Source organism: Cynara cardunculus (genome assembly GCF_001531365.2).
Source record: "Cynara cardunculus var. scolymus isolate 2C chromosome LG 10, CcrdV1, whole genome shotgun sequence".
Lineage (NCBI taxonomy): Eukaryota > Viridiplantae > Streptophyta > Magnoliopsida > Asterales > Asteraceae > Cynara > Cynara cardunculus.
The window spans coordinates 19,709,531-19,725,358 of record NC_037537.1 but is presented as its reverse complement, the minus strand read 5'-3'; the positions used below and the strand labels follow the sequence as shown (position 1 = coordinate 19,725,358).

At 34.8% G+C, this 15,828-nt stretch overlaps 2 protein-coding genes across 2 annotated transcripts; both read right to left on the bottom strand.

Annotated features, from left to right (window-relative positions):
* Positions 1–859: 859 nt before the first annotated feature.
* LOC112520090 (disease resistance protein RML1B-like) lies at positions 860–7,449 on the bottom strand. The gene is made up of 6 exons (XM_025128392.1): positions 6,911–7,449; positions 5,147–6,269; positions 4,715–5,035; positions 3,817–4,617; positions 3,149–3,712; positions 860–1,126 (listed from the first exon to the last, which is right to left on the bottom strand). The coding sequence occupies exons 1-6, from the start codon at positions 7,447–7,449 to the stop codon at positions 1,013–1,015; spliced, it is 3,462 nt and encodes a 1,153-aa protein (XP_024984160.1). The 3' UTR covers positions 860–1,012.
* Positions 7,450–11,128: 3,679 nt separating this feature from the next.
* LOC112518987 (serine/threonine-protein kinase SAPK7-like) lies at positions 11,129–14,153 on the bottom strand. The gene is made up of 9 exons (XM_025126837.1): positions 14,007–14,153; positions 13,752–13,826; positions 13,460–13,561; positions 13,155–13,208; positions 12,845–12,937; positions 12,267–12,359; positions 11,827–11,931; positions 11,590–11,688; positions 11,129–11,495 (listed from the first exon to the last, which is right to left on the bottom strand). The coding sequence occupies exons 1-9, from the start codon at positions 14,124–14,126 to the stop codon at positions 11,166–11,168; spliced, it is 1,071 nt and encodes a 356-aa protein (XP_024982605.1). The 5' UTR covers positions 14,127–14,153; the 3' UTR covers positions 11,129–11,165.
* Between the last annotated feature and the right edge of the window lie 1,675 nt (positions 14,154–15,828).

Genomic DNA, 15,828 nt, shown 5'->3' with positions numbered 1-15,828 from the left:
TCTGCAGATTTTATATAGCAGATGTGCTGTTACCACAATGTAGCACGAATTGATTATCACAATGTCCAGTCAAATATTATTACAAAKGCTAAATGTTATCACAATGTATCACAYCATTTTCCAACAGATTATGATCAACACTAAATGTACCACAATGTAGCACAAATTGAGATTACTTTAGGGCTTAAGGCAATCGTCTCCGTCTCAAATACAGGAAAGTATCTTCACTATATTTGGATTCCAATTGAACAAGAATATTAACGTACAAAATGACCATCTTGCCCTTGTTCATATATTGTCATTAAATGACAGTAATTTATTTATAGAAATACATTAATTAAGATTCCTTTTAATCTTACCCATTGATTATTATAATATGTGGCTGAGATTGGTTCTCACAGTTACCACAAACAATTTAGTTCTCATTTGATTAAACCCCTATATATATATATATATGATCTTTGATCAATTTTATTTGAAAAAATGTATTTTGTTCCTTAACTTCTAAGCAATTGACTTTTTCCTGAGTCAAACCGCATTGACTTTCCCCCAGGTCAAACCGCGACTTTACGGATCCTTGACCCATCTTAAAGATGCACCCGCACAAAGAAATTCCTAGGTCCGCCACTGAATTGGAGGGACAGACTTGGACAATTTCTCTTATGTATATGATGGAAAAGTAATCTCGGGTTCCATGTAATCTAACAGATCAAGACCAAGACAACTGCAGTAAAAACAAGGGGAAAGGTCTTCTAAGTTGGTTTTATGTTGGAGTCAATTTGGGTGAGAGTTGTGTTCTTCTGTTGTTTGCAAACCAAATGCTATTCTATTTTCTGTTAGCATATATAATAGCAGAGTACCTGCAAATCCACTAATCCATTTACATTGACTATCTGCAACAAATGCAACAAGTTCATACCTGCTAGCTGATACAATCCTTCCTAGTTCCAACACTTGTAACTCATGGTTTGTTTCTAAAATTTAGTAACAAGAAATCATGGAGAAGAAACTGTTACGATTTCCCAGCAAAGTTCTTTTGGTAATTTTGGAATCGAACAAATGGGGAATATGTTGTGCTTTGAAGGAGACCAGCAAGGAAGTGAGCGTTGAACGTTCTTTGATTCCCCTGCATACATCAGGAGCAACATGTTAAACCACATCGAAGGTTCAAATGATCTTGCAAAAACATGTGTATGAAGAAAAGCAAGCATCAGATGATCCATATTCCATACCACGCTTCATATTAGCTCCCATGACAGAATCATACGTGATAAGCATCACATATCCACTATAAGCTTTTGAGAAATATTCACTGTTTTAACAAACTTTGATCAATTAAAACAATTTTGGTTGTTTGTGGATTTTATTCATGTAATGAGAGAAGGAACCTGTACATCAAAGGGTTACACAACAAATGCAACCATGCCACAAACTACGCTCAACTTCCATCCGAGAAACCTCTAAACTTTGAGCTTCCGTTGGAGAAACCTCTAAAGTTTCAACTTCCGTTGGCGAAACCTGTAAGCTTAACTCCGTATTCTAATAAAAAAAAGTAATGCATTAACTATAATTCCCATCTAGGTGCATGAAGGTAGAAGCAGCACATTTTTTTATTAACCTGAATATCAGTGGCGGATCTAGAAACTATTATGGTTGGGGGCACACTTAGGAGAGTCGAAATTTTTTTGAAACCGAACAATTCGTCCGAACCAAAAAAGATTTCGGGTTTTCATTTTCAGCTTAAACTGTTCGGTTAACCAAATAAAGATAACTGATGTGGTTGAAGTAAGCCAGACATTGACCCTACAATTTGTATTTGTTGAGTGAATATGACTTGTATATTTACCTTTTCATGTGTGGTACTGACTATCCTGCTTACTGAAATGCAATGAAGTGGTGGAAAGTAACTTCTAAGGCTTATGTTTTAATCTTTTAGTACTCTTCTTAAGATGAGCACCCAAGGAGACCTATCAACTAGGAATTATTCCATCTGCCTGATCATATAATTCACAAATAACACTTGGATCTTTAATTGTCTTGCATACTGCTTTTCAACACAAAATTGGAAAATTAACCTAACATTTCCATTTGTCTAACATTTCTATTTTCCTACAAAATTAACCTAACATTTCCATTTGCAAAATTAACCTAACATTTCCATTTTCCCACAAAATTGCAAAATTAACCTAACATTTCTATTTGCAAAATTAACCTAACATTTGACATTTCCATTTAATTTGCCTACAAAATTGCCTACAAAATTAAGCTATCATTTGACATTTCCATTTGATTTGTCTACAAAATTGCCTACAAAATTAACCTAATCTAAAGCATTTACCAAATCACCAATAAGCAAACAACCACCTACAAAATTAACCTAATCTAAAGCATTTACCATTTACCAAATCATCAATAAGCAATCAAAATTAAAGACTGGAATTAGAATTTTTACCCGAAGGCCGAATCAAAAACCTAAGTCGCGCACAGGCAGCGCAGCCTGCTGGTCGTCTCGTCTCAGTCCGTCGTCTGGACCGTCGGCGTCGGCCGTCTGGTACTCTGCACTCTGGTCGCAGACTCGCAGCGAGCCAGCGATGAACAGCACAGGAGAACAGGGTCGTCCACTCGTCCTCGTTCGTGTCTTCTTCCCTGCTTCGGTGCTACTGCGTCCTTCGTCTCTTCCAGAACTGTGATTGTGAAATGAAATGTGAAGTCCTGAACTGCTTACTGCTGTGACTCTGTGAGTGCCCAAATGAAATAAATTAAAAATTACAAGTTAAAAAAAATTGGGCTTTGTAAAAAAAAATTGTTGGGGCCCAGGACCCCAATGACCCTTGTTTGCATCCGCAGTGAATATCTAATCCGCTATGCGAGCCGACTAATCCAGGGCAACCACTTGTTTTGCGGATAGCCTAGAGTCATTGCATTTGAACTTCCATAGCCACAAGGGATTTTTATTCATCCTTGAATTTAAACATGGGACCTCCAAGCACTTTTGACCTTTGGAGCCAAGCTCAAACCAATCAGGCACCACCCTTATGGTTCACATTGTTGTTTTAACAACTTATGGATGTTATCTAAGGATTCTCCTTCTGAAAATATCCAAGTGCAGGTAATGATGCATAATAGAATGAATGAATATAACTTTTACCTTCATAATGTTAACATCCTGAAAACCAGTTCCACAGAAAAAGCGTCTGACGTCTAGGATGTATTCTCCTGGAGTAGTTTGAAAAGGAGAGAGATTGCCACCAATAATATGATTCCACAACTTGTAATCACTCAACGGATCTTCTTCTTCCATTTTTACCTGATCATCATCATAGACGAGACTCACACCACACTTCCTTATACCATTTACATCCCCCTTTGATATGGTAATCATGATTTGGTCACCATCTTCCATCTCATTCTTCCCAAACATCCAATGGCTCAAAAGTATTTCACACTCTGCATGGGGCATAACATGGTAACTATAACGGTGGTATATCCACGTGTGGTTCTTCGTTTTATTACTAATTATGATTCTTGGCAGATAAAGGTAATAGGGAAGTCGAGCCATAAACACATAGCAGAAATTCAATCCTCTAAGCTTGTGAGAAGATGATGGGATGTTAAACGATATTGATGACTCCTCGCTTATGTGATCACTAATCCAATTTGGAAGCTCCTCCCCCCCATAAATTGTGCTGAAGATCCCAAATTCATAAACCATCTGCCAAATACAAGCATAATCAGCATGAATTATATGTACATAGATAGTTAATTACAGGAAATTTGGACTTCAAATTTGTGAGTCTTTAGATGGCAAGTCCATACCTGTTGTTCGTTTACGGACTCTAAATTAGTCCAGCCCAAACCACATACTACCTCTTTCGGAACAAGCTTCATAGCGTCGACTTTCAACATTCCTTCAATCACATCACGTGAATCTGATGTACAGCATGGATTCATACTAAACGTGAGTGGGGACATCTCTTTATCAAATACAATTTTCTGTAATGAATGACATCTATCAAATTTCAATTCTTTTAGTGTACATGGAGGATATTGCTCGAATGTCTTCAGCATAAGACACTTTTCCATGCTAAGTTTCTCAAGCCTTGGGAGGCTTCTCACACAGTTGGGCAGGGACATGATTGAATTGCCATCTAAATATAACTCCTTCAACATGGATAGGCTACTAAAATCCATTGGAAAGGATTCATTGCACAAATTATTGTTTTTAAGTGACAAGCAAGCTAATGAACTCGATAAAGAAACCACAAAGGACCTGAAATCTCTAGGTATGACCATTTCTGGTAAATTCATATCGATTGGAAATTCTCCGAGATTGCAACCATCTAGTAATAGTGTTTCGACCTTCTTTAACTTAACCACAGCCCTTGGAAGCTTTTTAAGCATATTGCAGTAACTCAAATCAATAAGAACAAGTTTAACACAGTTCTCAATTGTTCCACAAACCTCAGTCAATTCTTTGCATTTTACAAGTATTAATCTCTCAAGGGCAGGGAATTCAAGAAAGCCACCCAGAGTACGAAGTTGTTCACAGAAACTTAGATCAAGAATCTTCAATGATCCGAGCAATTGTTTACCACCTTTTGAGCATGACTCAGTTAACTGTTGTAAATGGAGATAAGGTAAAATAATTAGCGAATCGCATTAACCGAACATGGAAGAATAATAAAAATGGAAGTTGGCACTTCAAATTTCTTACCCTTGGCCTATTCTCAAGTTGATGCGGGTTACTAAAAGACATGCCAAAAGATTCAAAATTGCTATAAGACATGTCAAGAGCAACCAAATTCTCCATGGGTAAGTCTAAAGGTATAGACTGTAATGGAAACCTATGCATACACAACCATCGTAATTCTTCTGGAAAGTTTTTATAGGACCCATTGAGTTGCACATAATCGAGTTGTAGAAGCATTAGATTATCCATCTTCCTCAATGCTTCTGTATGCAACTCACTTGATGAATGTAACTTTTTCTCAAGCATTCTCACATCAAGCGCAAGGCCTAGAAGATTTCCCTTACCCTAAGAGCAGAGGAATGGGGAAAAAAAGTTAAAATGTTATATAAATGTAGATAGATGATACAAAATACTTGGAACATGCGTATTTGCTAACAAGCATACAAGGAAACTTACCTTTTTATATTTCAAAACTTTGAATGATTCTTCATTACACCATAAGAGACTACGTTTCCATGGCTTCTTAAGTGATTCATGACGTACTACATCTCTTCCCATTTTTTGAAGCAATTGATGCATCATCAACTTGTTATCCCCTTCAATCCTGAGAAGACATCTATCAATGAGATTCTTGATCCCGGCTACTGTAGGAATCTTACATGCCTTTAGTATTGTTTCAGTTGATTCTCTATCTTTTCCAACAAAAAAGCAAGCAATATGCTTAAATAGTTCCTTATCATTGTTAAATGGCAGTGTGTCAAAGCTCCTTTGCAAGTTATCTTTTATATGAGAACTAATTTCATTCTGCAGCACTTGTATGAAATCCTCCCATTGAGCTACAGTTCGGTTACATAAAGACTTGCCCAAAACTTTAAGAGCCAATGGAAGCCCTTCACAATACTCCACAAGTTTATTCGACACCTCTTCATAACCTTCCTTGGGATTTTTGCACATGAATGCCTGAGAACTTAGAAGCTCTAGCGATTCAATCTTATCTAAGCCTCTGAGCAAGAGCTGTACATGCTTGGGTTTAGGTTCCTCTTTGAATAATGCACACTTAGGCGTTAAAGATGCATCATTAGTCGTTATTATGATTTTACTTCCCGGATGAAAACGTGTGTTTCCAATCAACATATCCAACTGATCAACTCTGTCAATACCATCAAGAACCAGAAACACCTTCTTTTGGGCTATTACATTCTCAATCCTAGAGACGTTTACAAAATCATATTGAACTTGAATTGAAGTTGCTCTTGTATTTTCACCCCCAAGTCTTTTTCGTAAATCAAGCAAGATGGTGCGTTGGTCACTCTTACCAATATCTTCAATAAAGCTGCTTCTCTGGAACATACGACAATGTAACCCATAGACATTTTTGGCTAAAGATGTCTTCCCAATTCCACCCATGCCTAAAATTGTGAGGATGTCAACAGTATCAGAAGATCCATTTTTCAACCATAAACTAATGAACTTAATGTAACTTTTCATGCCGATAAGGACTGGGGGAGCAATACTTAAGGGAACACCTAATCTACGATGGATGTTGGACACAATTTCTTCAAGCAACTCCGTCTCTAGCCTGAAAATTACATCAATATCAAATACATCATATTTTGCTATCATTTTTAATTTTGTTTCAATATTATATAATGCATGTAGATAACTTTTCTATTAGTCACACTCACACATTTAAACTTCCCCTTGTTCAACCAAAATCAATTCCAGCCATAATATCTAAAAATATGTCAATTTGCAAATAAATAATTCTTTCTTGCATTTTCGGTCGGTGTAAAAAAGTTGCTATTTTTTGTCACGGAATAATACTGTTGCGGTTATACGATAGATGAAGCATGTAATTTTGCTATAACTACTTATACGATAAAATCATATACCACACAAATATTTCGTATGTCACGTCTTAATTTTAATGGATAATAAGACCGGAGCTACCAATGCATACAAAATTTTCAGATGACCCACAACTTTCAGCTTGTTTCAACAAGACCATTAAACTTGATGTTAGTAGGATTGTCATTGCTCACAGATGTTTTGAACTTGGTGAACACAGATCAGAATCTGTGTTCTACTTTTTTCTGCTAGCAATAGTAATCTATCTAAATGGATTTATTTATGAGATCACATAATTGAAAATTAGCTTCAAACTTGAAAATCAAAAACAAACATATTGAATTGCATAAGCATAAGTAAGAAACTAGTTACCGGCCCTTTGCATTGTGTCCTTTCAAATTCCCAATTCTTGTAAGTGCTGCACTCCATAGATCCAGTTTTTGACCCAACTGACTTTTTTTCTCTGCATTTGTCTCAGCCTCCATCCTCTGTCTATGCTTTGTCATTGCATCTCCAAAACTGCTTTGTTGCTTCTTGACGTCGGTGGGCTCGACGTGATAGAAGATGGGGACAATAATATGGTCGGAGGGTTGTTCGAGGATCAATACCAGTTCATCAAGACACCATGTGGAAGAGGCATAATTCTTAGACAAGACGGTAATAGAAGCCCTTGATGCTTTGATTGCATTCTCCAATTCCGGTTTCAGATCTTCTCCGGTTTCAATCTCGTGATCATCGTAAAAGGCAGTGATTTTAGCACCGGTGAGCGCCTTACGAAGGTGATCAGTGAAATTAAGACGAGTGTCGAAACCTCTAAAACTTAAAAATACATCGAATTTATGATCAGGAGCTGATGAAGAAGGAACAAACATGATGAATGATTTGGGAGATGGATTATGGATGGGAGTCATGATTGTATGAAGACTAATAAGAAATGTTTATAGACAGTGAAAGTCCAAGTCAACATCTGTTTTTGAATGTGGATGGAGTTATATTACTAATTAAAACAGGGGGTTGATATTCATACCCCCTGTACACCTTTCTATAAGAAATGTTTATAGACAGTGAAAGTCCAAGTCAACATCTGTTTTTGAATGTGGTTGGAGTTATATTACTAATTAAAACAGGGGGTTGATATTCATACCCCCTGTACACCTTTCTACCCCTGTCATTTGTCCCCCTCCCCCCTTCGTGTCACATTCTTGAATTCATACACTCATTCACTCACATGCATTTTTTTTTATTTTAAAAAATTTAAATTTACATTTTTTACCCCTAAAATTAGTTAATTAATTTACTTTATATCCTTTCCTTTTAAATTTTTCATTTTATACCCTGATCAAATTAACATAGAATTTCGTATATCAATTAAAATATGTTTAAAAAATACGTTTTAATTTTAACAAGTTACACCATTATAATCGTCGCGTCAATACCTTCGAAATAAGCCCAATATTGAATATTTTTTGACTTAATATTTTTAATATTTATCATTATCACATTAAAATACATAATTTTATATTAACTAAAATACGTTTTCTACCGTTGTCTGTTTGATTGGAGTTTGAATCCCTAATAAGGTACTTTTGCACTTCCATTTGCTGTTTCTTGATTGCTAGTAAGGGTTTTTGATTGATGGGTATGCTTTATTACTTGATAGTTATGCAATTTATACATACTTTAATGGGACACCTAGATGTTTATGAATGTGAAATGGGTGTTGATTTGGAAAACTGAAGTGGCAAATGATATGATTTTTGAAAACTCTAATGATCTTGAGCAATTTGTATGTTTTCTAGAATTTGATCCAGAAAATGTTGAGGTTCTTTAGACATATTTGTTTAATGGGTGAGGTCGGTTTTTACCTTTTCTTAAGATTCTTTATATGGGGTTTTGGCAAATTTTCTTGATCATGTTTYCTTATGTGTTTTTGTTGAGWAGTTTTGCGTGTTGGAAATCATAATAAGGGGTTTTGGCAATGTGGGCAAGAATTTGATGGGGTTTTAGCTGCTGTAGTTATTGTATGTTATTTGATTTCAAACCCAACAACAACAGCTGCTGTTTATGCTGTTTGGCCGCGCGCAGAGGGACTGTTTGGCTCACGAAGAAGCAGTCGGTAGATGCTGGTTGAAGACAGATGCATCGGCTGCTGTTGGGTCGTTGGTCGACGGAAAAGAAGTAGCAAACAGCTGCTGTTTGGTCGCGCATCGGACGGGAACGGTTGTTGTTTGGCAGCTGCCGTTTGGTCGCACATCAGACGGGAACGAGCTGCTGTTTTGGCTTGTGCAGCAGCGGAAGATCAAGYAGCGAGTAGCTGCTGTTTTGCTCGTGCAGCAGCGGGAGATCAGGCAGCGAGTAGCTGCTGTTTACTCGTGCAGCAGACGAAAGAAAAGCAGCAAAGCAGCTGCTGATTGGTCGTGCTACAGACGGAAGAAAAGCAGCAAAGCAGCTGCTGATTGGTCGTGCTGCAGACGGAAAACAAAATGAATATTGATTCTAGTTTAAGAGAAGAAATTGCGACACAATTACAAAATGAATATTGATTCTAGTTGTTATGAGACTTTATTCGTGTTTTCTATTGTGTTTTGAACCAATTGACGTATTTTTGAATGTGTTAAAAGTATATGGTAGTTTACAAATGGTTTAAATGATTGGATATTTCAGTTAAATTTAATTGAAATGAATTGATTCAGATTTCAGACTTCAGAAGTTTGTCAGTTTACAAAAACAAACAGTCTTATTGATTCAGATTTCAGATTTCAGACGTAAAAACAAACAGTCTGACTGATTCAGATTTCAGACTTCAGCACCACCTCTTAAAATTCAGAAGTGAATTCAGACTTCAGACTTCAGCACCTCTTAAAAAACAAACGCCACCTTAAAATAAATAGGGAGATGTTATTACCTATAAATATTTTCATTTTTTAAACCATAAGGATGTTGTCCTATCGATTTAAACCTGGGTTTCAAAAGTTAAAAGTATCTAAAGATTTTAGGTTCAAATTTAAAGAGAAATAAAAATTCTTCCATGACCACGAAGGTTCAAATATGATGACTCTGAGCTATCCGTAAAATAAGTGATTACTAAGATTAATGGTCTCACATAGTGAATTAGATATTGAGGTTAATAAATAAATATATATATATATATATATATATATATATATATATATATATATAGTGATTTGATGTAATAACTCATAAATAAATTTGTGTTGACTTTTATGAATTAAATTTGTGCAAACAATATTTATGTATAACTAAAAGAATATTTGTGTAATGCAGCGAAATAAATCTTTATTTTAATGTTTAGTTTTTATTATTTCACTCTATAGATATAATACGATTTTATATTTAAAATGAGATGTTTATTCTGTATTTAATTATGTTTATCTGCAGTTAATTACACGAATTTAAAAATGAAGCTTTAATATGTTGTATTTATGCAAAATTATTTGTAATCTTGAATTTTAAGTCATATGAATCAATAAACAGTACTTCATACATAAAAGATTATTTTTAAGAGTTTTTATGAAATGCTTTATAATATAGTATAGATAATTTAATTATTATTTTGCATTTGAAAATAAAGTATACATTGCAAAATGAGGAGAAAGGATGGAATCTTTTTAGATATTTTATCTTCTTTGTTCTTTTATAATAATTGTTCCAGGTCAATTATTGGTGTTCAAAAGTCGTTATTTTCATTTTTCTTTTTGGGATACAATTAATTTCCATTTTATTTTAAAGCATGTCATTTTCTGCATTCTAACATCATCTATATATACTGCCCTATATATTTAAGGGTAATTTTGTCTTTTTATTACTTTAAAAAAAAAAAAACCTTTTGTGCTTAACATATATGCATACTGTTATTTCTTATACAATGCCAACAAAAATTTTGGATGCAATAGGGCCTCCAAAAAAATTGAAACGTCTATGCTCACTAGATCCATTCTTTGGTTTTAAAGATTCACCAACATGTTGCATATGTTGGTGATTTGTATCACTAATATCATTTAAGTGTAATGAGATTAATTTTTTTACCAATGTAATCATGATAAGTATCGAACAAGTAAGGAAGGTGCAGAATGCACATTTGTTTGGGTTTATTTTGATTTAGGGGCGAAACCCCTAAACGAAGGGAGTCCAGGGGCGCTGTGGGGTCCAAGGGGCAGAGCCCCTGGCTGGGGTCGAGCTTGGGAACTTTTTATTCGGGTAATACTGCTTCGTGAAAAATGCATAAAAAATCCAAATTTGAAATTTTAAACCCGGTTTTTTAACTACCTTATGGCAGTTTTCGACCGTTTGAGGGAAAAACTACGATTTGGTCATTTGATTTTCGGTACACACAGATTTCATAACACGAAAAAATCTCTGTTCTGGAAAACCACAAATTTTTATCCGATTGAAATTTTGATTGTACCATCGAAATACTTCACTCTGAAAGTGATACACGACTTTCAGTGGAATCCAAGCAATCGAAAACCAGAATCTCTAAATACAGAAATAAACATCATATATATGATTTTTGAAATGTCATAATTAATATTAATCTTACAAGAAAAAAACAAAGATACATACTTTGGTTAAAATCATAATGCAATACATCATATGAAATATATGCTTAAATGATATTGAATTCACCACTTGCATGAACCTCTTTTACCCTCTTTTCATATTCATCTTCTTCTTCTTCTTCTACTTCTTCTTCATCAACTTCTTCCTCTTTCTCTTCATCTTCTTCCTCTGCTCCCCACCCGAAATACCCGACTGATTTCGACGATGGCGGAGGGTTTCTCGCCTCCGCCACGATCTTCATGATCTCGTCCACGCTCTGAAGGGAAAAACTCGGGTTGTCTTTTTGGTAATAGTTGTTTTGAGTCGATTCCATGAGCTCCCTTGGTAAATTCTTTAAGAACCACGGGTGATTCTTGATTTCCTTGATCGTAATCCTCTATTGTTTCGATCATAAAAAGGTACGAGTTAATTCGTTAAGAAAACTTCATTTCTTTGGCTTATTTCGAAAAAAAACAACAAATATTTCATACCCGTGAAGGATTTGCAACGAATATGCGTGAGAGAAGTTGTTTGCATTCTTGAGAAATATGAACGTAGTCTGGGATCTTGTATTGAATGGACATAATACGCTGCAAGACAAACAACAATTGATCTTGCATTCTCGTAATATGAATGTGTTCTCGTTTGAACCTCCACCTATATATGTGTGTGTGTATATGTATATAAATGGTTGTTTTTTAAGTTTTTGTAGCGATAATGGCACTTACAGATATAGTTTTTCTGAAGTTTTTAGGATCGGATGGATCTTCAAAAGGGTATGCTCCCACCAACATAACGTATAGTGTCACTCCACACGACCACACATCGGCCAACTACAAAGTATGGAAAGGAAAATAAACAAAATCAATATTTTTTTTTATTAACCTGGATATCCAACCTGCTATGCGAGTCGACTAATCGCAGGGCGACCACCTGTTTTGCAGATAATTCGAAGTCACTGTATTTGAACCTCTGTGACCACAAGGGGATTTTTATTCTTCCTTGGATTTGAACCTGGGACCTCCTGGTACTTTTTACCTTTGAAGTCAAGTTCAAACCAATCAGGCACCACCCTTGTGGTTTATACGGCTCGATTTTTTATGTGAATATGTACCAACTTTTGATATGAAGAAGTGATGTAATTAAAGAGATTATATATGGTTTGCACCTTGCCATCATATTCTCGACGAGAAAGAACTTCTGGAGCGATGTAAGCTGGAGTTCCAACCGTTGATTTAGGTCTTGAATGTAGAAGCGACGACTGTTAAAAAAAAAGTAAAATAACCGTGTTTTAATATATTAATATAGTCTAATTGTGAAGCACGTGTCGTAATTCCCTCTTTCTTCATGGCCATTTTACGAGGGAAGTTCTGTTAAAAACCCAAAATGGAATAGTAACCCGGGAACCGCCCACATGTCGCCACGTGTCCCTCTTCAAGATGGATATTCATTATGAATAACACATGCATGATGAGTATTGGTGTTTTTATTCATCATGAATCACACATTCATGATGAATAACATGTTCATATTTTGGATAAATATGTTACCTATTGCACTGTAAACAGGCATGCCTCACTGTTAAATTTATTTCATTTTCTCGTTTTCAGTACACAATAAATCAGTTAAATTTGTTATAACAACATAGAACAGGTAATAGTGGCCTTTATTTACTTGAGAAACAAATTATACATATAAGTTCAACAACAAAAAGGGGAAAGGATCGTAGGAAAACTAGATTATAACCTTTGAATAACCGAAGTCGCAGATTTTGAGGCGAGGTGCTCGGCTTCCATCTAAAAGAGTATTTTCTAACTTCAAATCTCGATGGCATATTTGCTACATATCACATAATAAAAAAAACCATAAGCAAGTGCAAATATACTAGCAGCAAAACAAGTGTAAGATTAGTCGATCCGCATAGCGGGTTAGATATGATGTTTCGATTTTAAAGAACTGTAACGGTTGACTTCATGGCTTATCAAGTAAAGACAAGCTGCTGAATATAGATTTATATGTTATTATATTTTTATGAGAAAATAGAAAATGAATTTACCATGGAGTGACAGAAGGAGACCCCAGAGATCAGTTGTTGGAAGAAGTATCTTGCCTGTCAAATTGTTTAACAAATATTTAATAATAGCATAATATTATATATATATATATATATATATATATATATATATTGTTAAAATAAAACAACATAAAATATCAAATCATATGTGATTTTATACTGAAATTATATACGATTACTGAACACGGTCACGGCGAGGGTGCATGTGCGGCGACTTGACCCACGTATATGTTTGTGCTTGTTAAGTACACAAAATGAAAACACAACGAACTAAGAAAAGACGTAACCTCGTCTTCACTAAATCGACCTGCAGTACAGATACGATCAAAGAGCTCTCCGCCAGCAGCGTATTCCATCACGATTGCTAGATGTGTCGGTGTTAGTACCACCTTCATCCACATATATAAACGATATGTTAGTCAAAACCAATGCTAATTTTTGCTATAAAAACCAACTATAGTTAAATAAAATATATAAGAACCAAACTCCATGTTTCAAAAATCATGAATTTGCTTATATACACACAAACATGTACTTATACATATACATATATACACAAATACATATACATACACATACCTCCTTGAATCGGATAATATTAGGATGACGAAGCGACCTATGGTTTATAATTTCTCTTGCCACATTTTCATCAATCTGCATTCGTCATTTTAGCACAAAAACCATAATCAGAAAATCCGACAAATAGCAAGAATAACAGTTAACAAATTAGGGTCTACGTCCAATCACCAGACTTTACTTTTACGTGAGATATACTGAGTTTGTTTGATTTTGGTAAATAATATACATACAAGATCGATATGTATATATATATACCTTCGTACCGCGCTCGATGTATTTCATGGCAACGAGATCTTTGGTTTCTTTATGCCTCAAGAGCCTTGCAACCCCGAAATTACCTGAGCCAAGATCCTTCACCACCTCATACTTGTCCATGGCAATGATCGATGAATTTTCGGGTTAACCCTCACTGCACCCCCGATACTTTGTGTATATAGAGATAGAGATGTGTGTATGTATGTGTGTGTATATATATATATATAGATACAAAATCTGCATGTGTATATATAGAGTGGTGTAAATGAAGATGGGGTAGAGAACACGTGGGAAGGAGACTTGGATATATGGAAGTCGGCATGGAACTCACATGCAAATTCACGAACTCCCATGACACCAATCATTTAAATAGTTATGTTTGATTTTTTTAATGTTATAAAATTTATTATCTCTAACGTTTACAAGAATCAATTATTTTGGATGTTATTTCAAGAAAAACCATACTTTTCATTTAATACATATCTATCTTTTCGATATTTGTAATTAGTTAAGAACTGTTTGACAGTTGTTGAATAATTTAATACAAAATAATTAAGTAATCAAAATGATTAAGATAATATATTTTAATACAAAATAATTGAGTTTTAATTGCAAAGGCCATTGAAAATATATATTCGTACTCTTTTATTGCAATTAATAATAATACTAAATAATTAATTAATCCAGTTGTTGATTTTATATATGGAAACATATGAGTGTGGTGGGAGGCTTGGATCTGCAGACTCGCCGGTGAGGAAGGAGAAACCACAGCTGCTTACACTTTGACTTTTCTATCTATTTCCACCCAATAATTGGTCCTTTTATAAAATGTACTAAACTTCACTTTTTATCCTTCAAGTTTAGTAGAAAGTTTAGAAAGACCAAGGGGTTCTTTGATAGTTGCTAAATGATTTCGTGCAGAATGATTAAGAGACTTTTATGATATAGTGCAAAATGAAATATAATTATTTGGTAATTGTTTACAATAAAATTAGGGCGCTGAATGGTTAAGGGAGGCTCAGGATGCAAAATCATTTAGAGAATTTTAGAACCATTAAAAGACGGACGTTTTTTTTGCCAAACAATATTCATTTCTTAACGTTTCAGAGGCTGCCTCTTAATGGTTCCATTAAGGGGCAGTCTCTGAATCGTTAAGAGGCGAATCTTATTTGGCGATTTTTTTTTTGTCTCTTAATGGTTCTAAAACCCTCTGAATGATTTTGTATCATAGGCCTCCCTTAACCATTCAGCGCCCTAGTTTTGTTGTAAACAATTACCAAGCAATTATATTTCATTTTGCATATATCATGAGAGCCTCGTAATCATTCTGATCACTTAATCATTTTACACCAAACCATTCAGCAATTGTCAAACAACCCTAAAAAATTTCTCGTTTAACGGACAACTTTTAACGAAGTTAGTGATTATGTACTATTTTCAAAACAAGATGCAAACTATAAGGATGATTTTTGAATTTATCGAAAGTTGAGTCCTGTTTTTGAACTTTTCATTAAACTTTAAGGATCAAAATTAACTTTGATTTATTTAAATATAAAAATATTATGTATTTAATTAGAATTTACTTAACGTACCAATTTACACCTGGGGGTACAGGTACCAAGCTAAAGTGCTAGTAATAAACAGCACACTGCCAAAGTTATTAGAGTAATGCCTCTTAATTAACATTTAACTTGTATTTGAAGCTTCTGTCCACGATTCTGTTAACATCTAGACGCTTATTCCGTTCATTTGACACCTGAATGACCATTGTAAGTCTAGAACTGAGTAAGACGTGTTTCGTGCGATGATCATCATGTGCTTC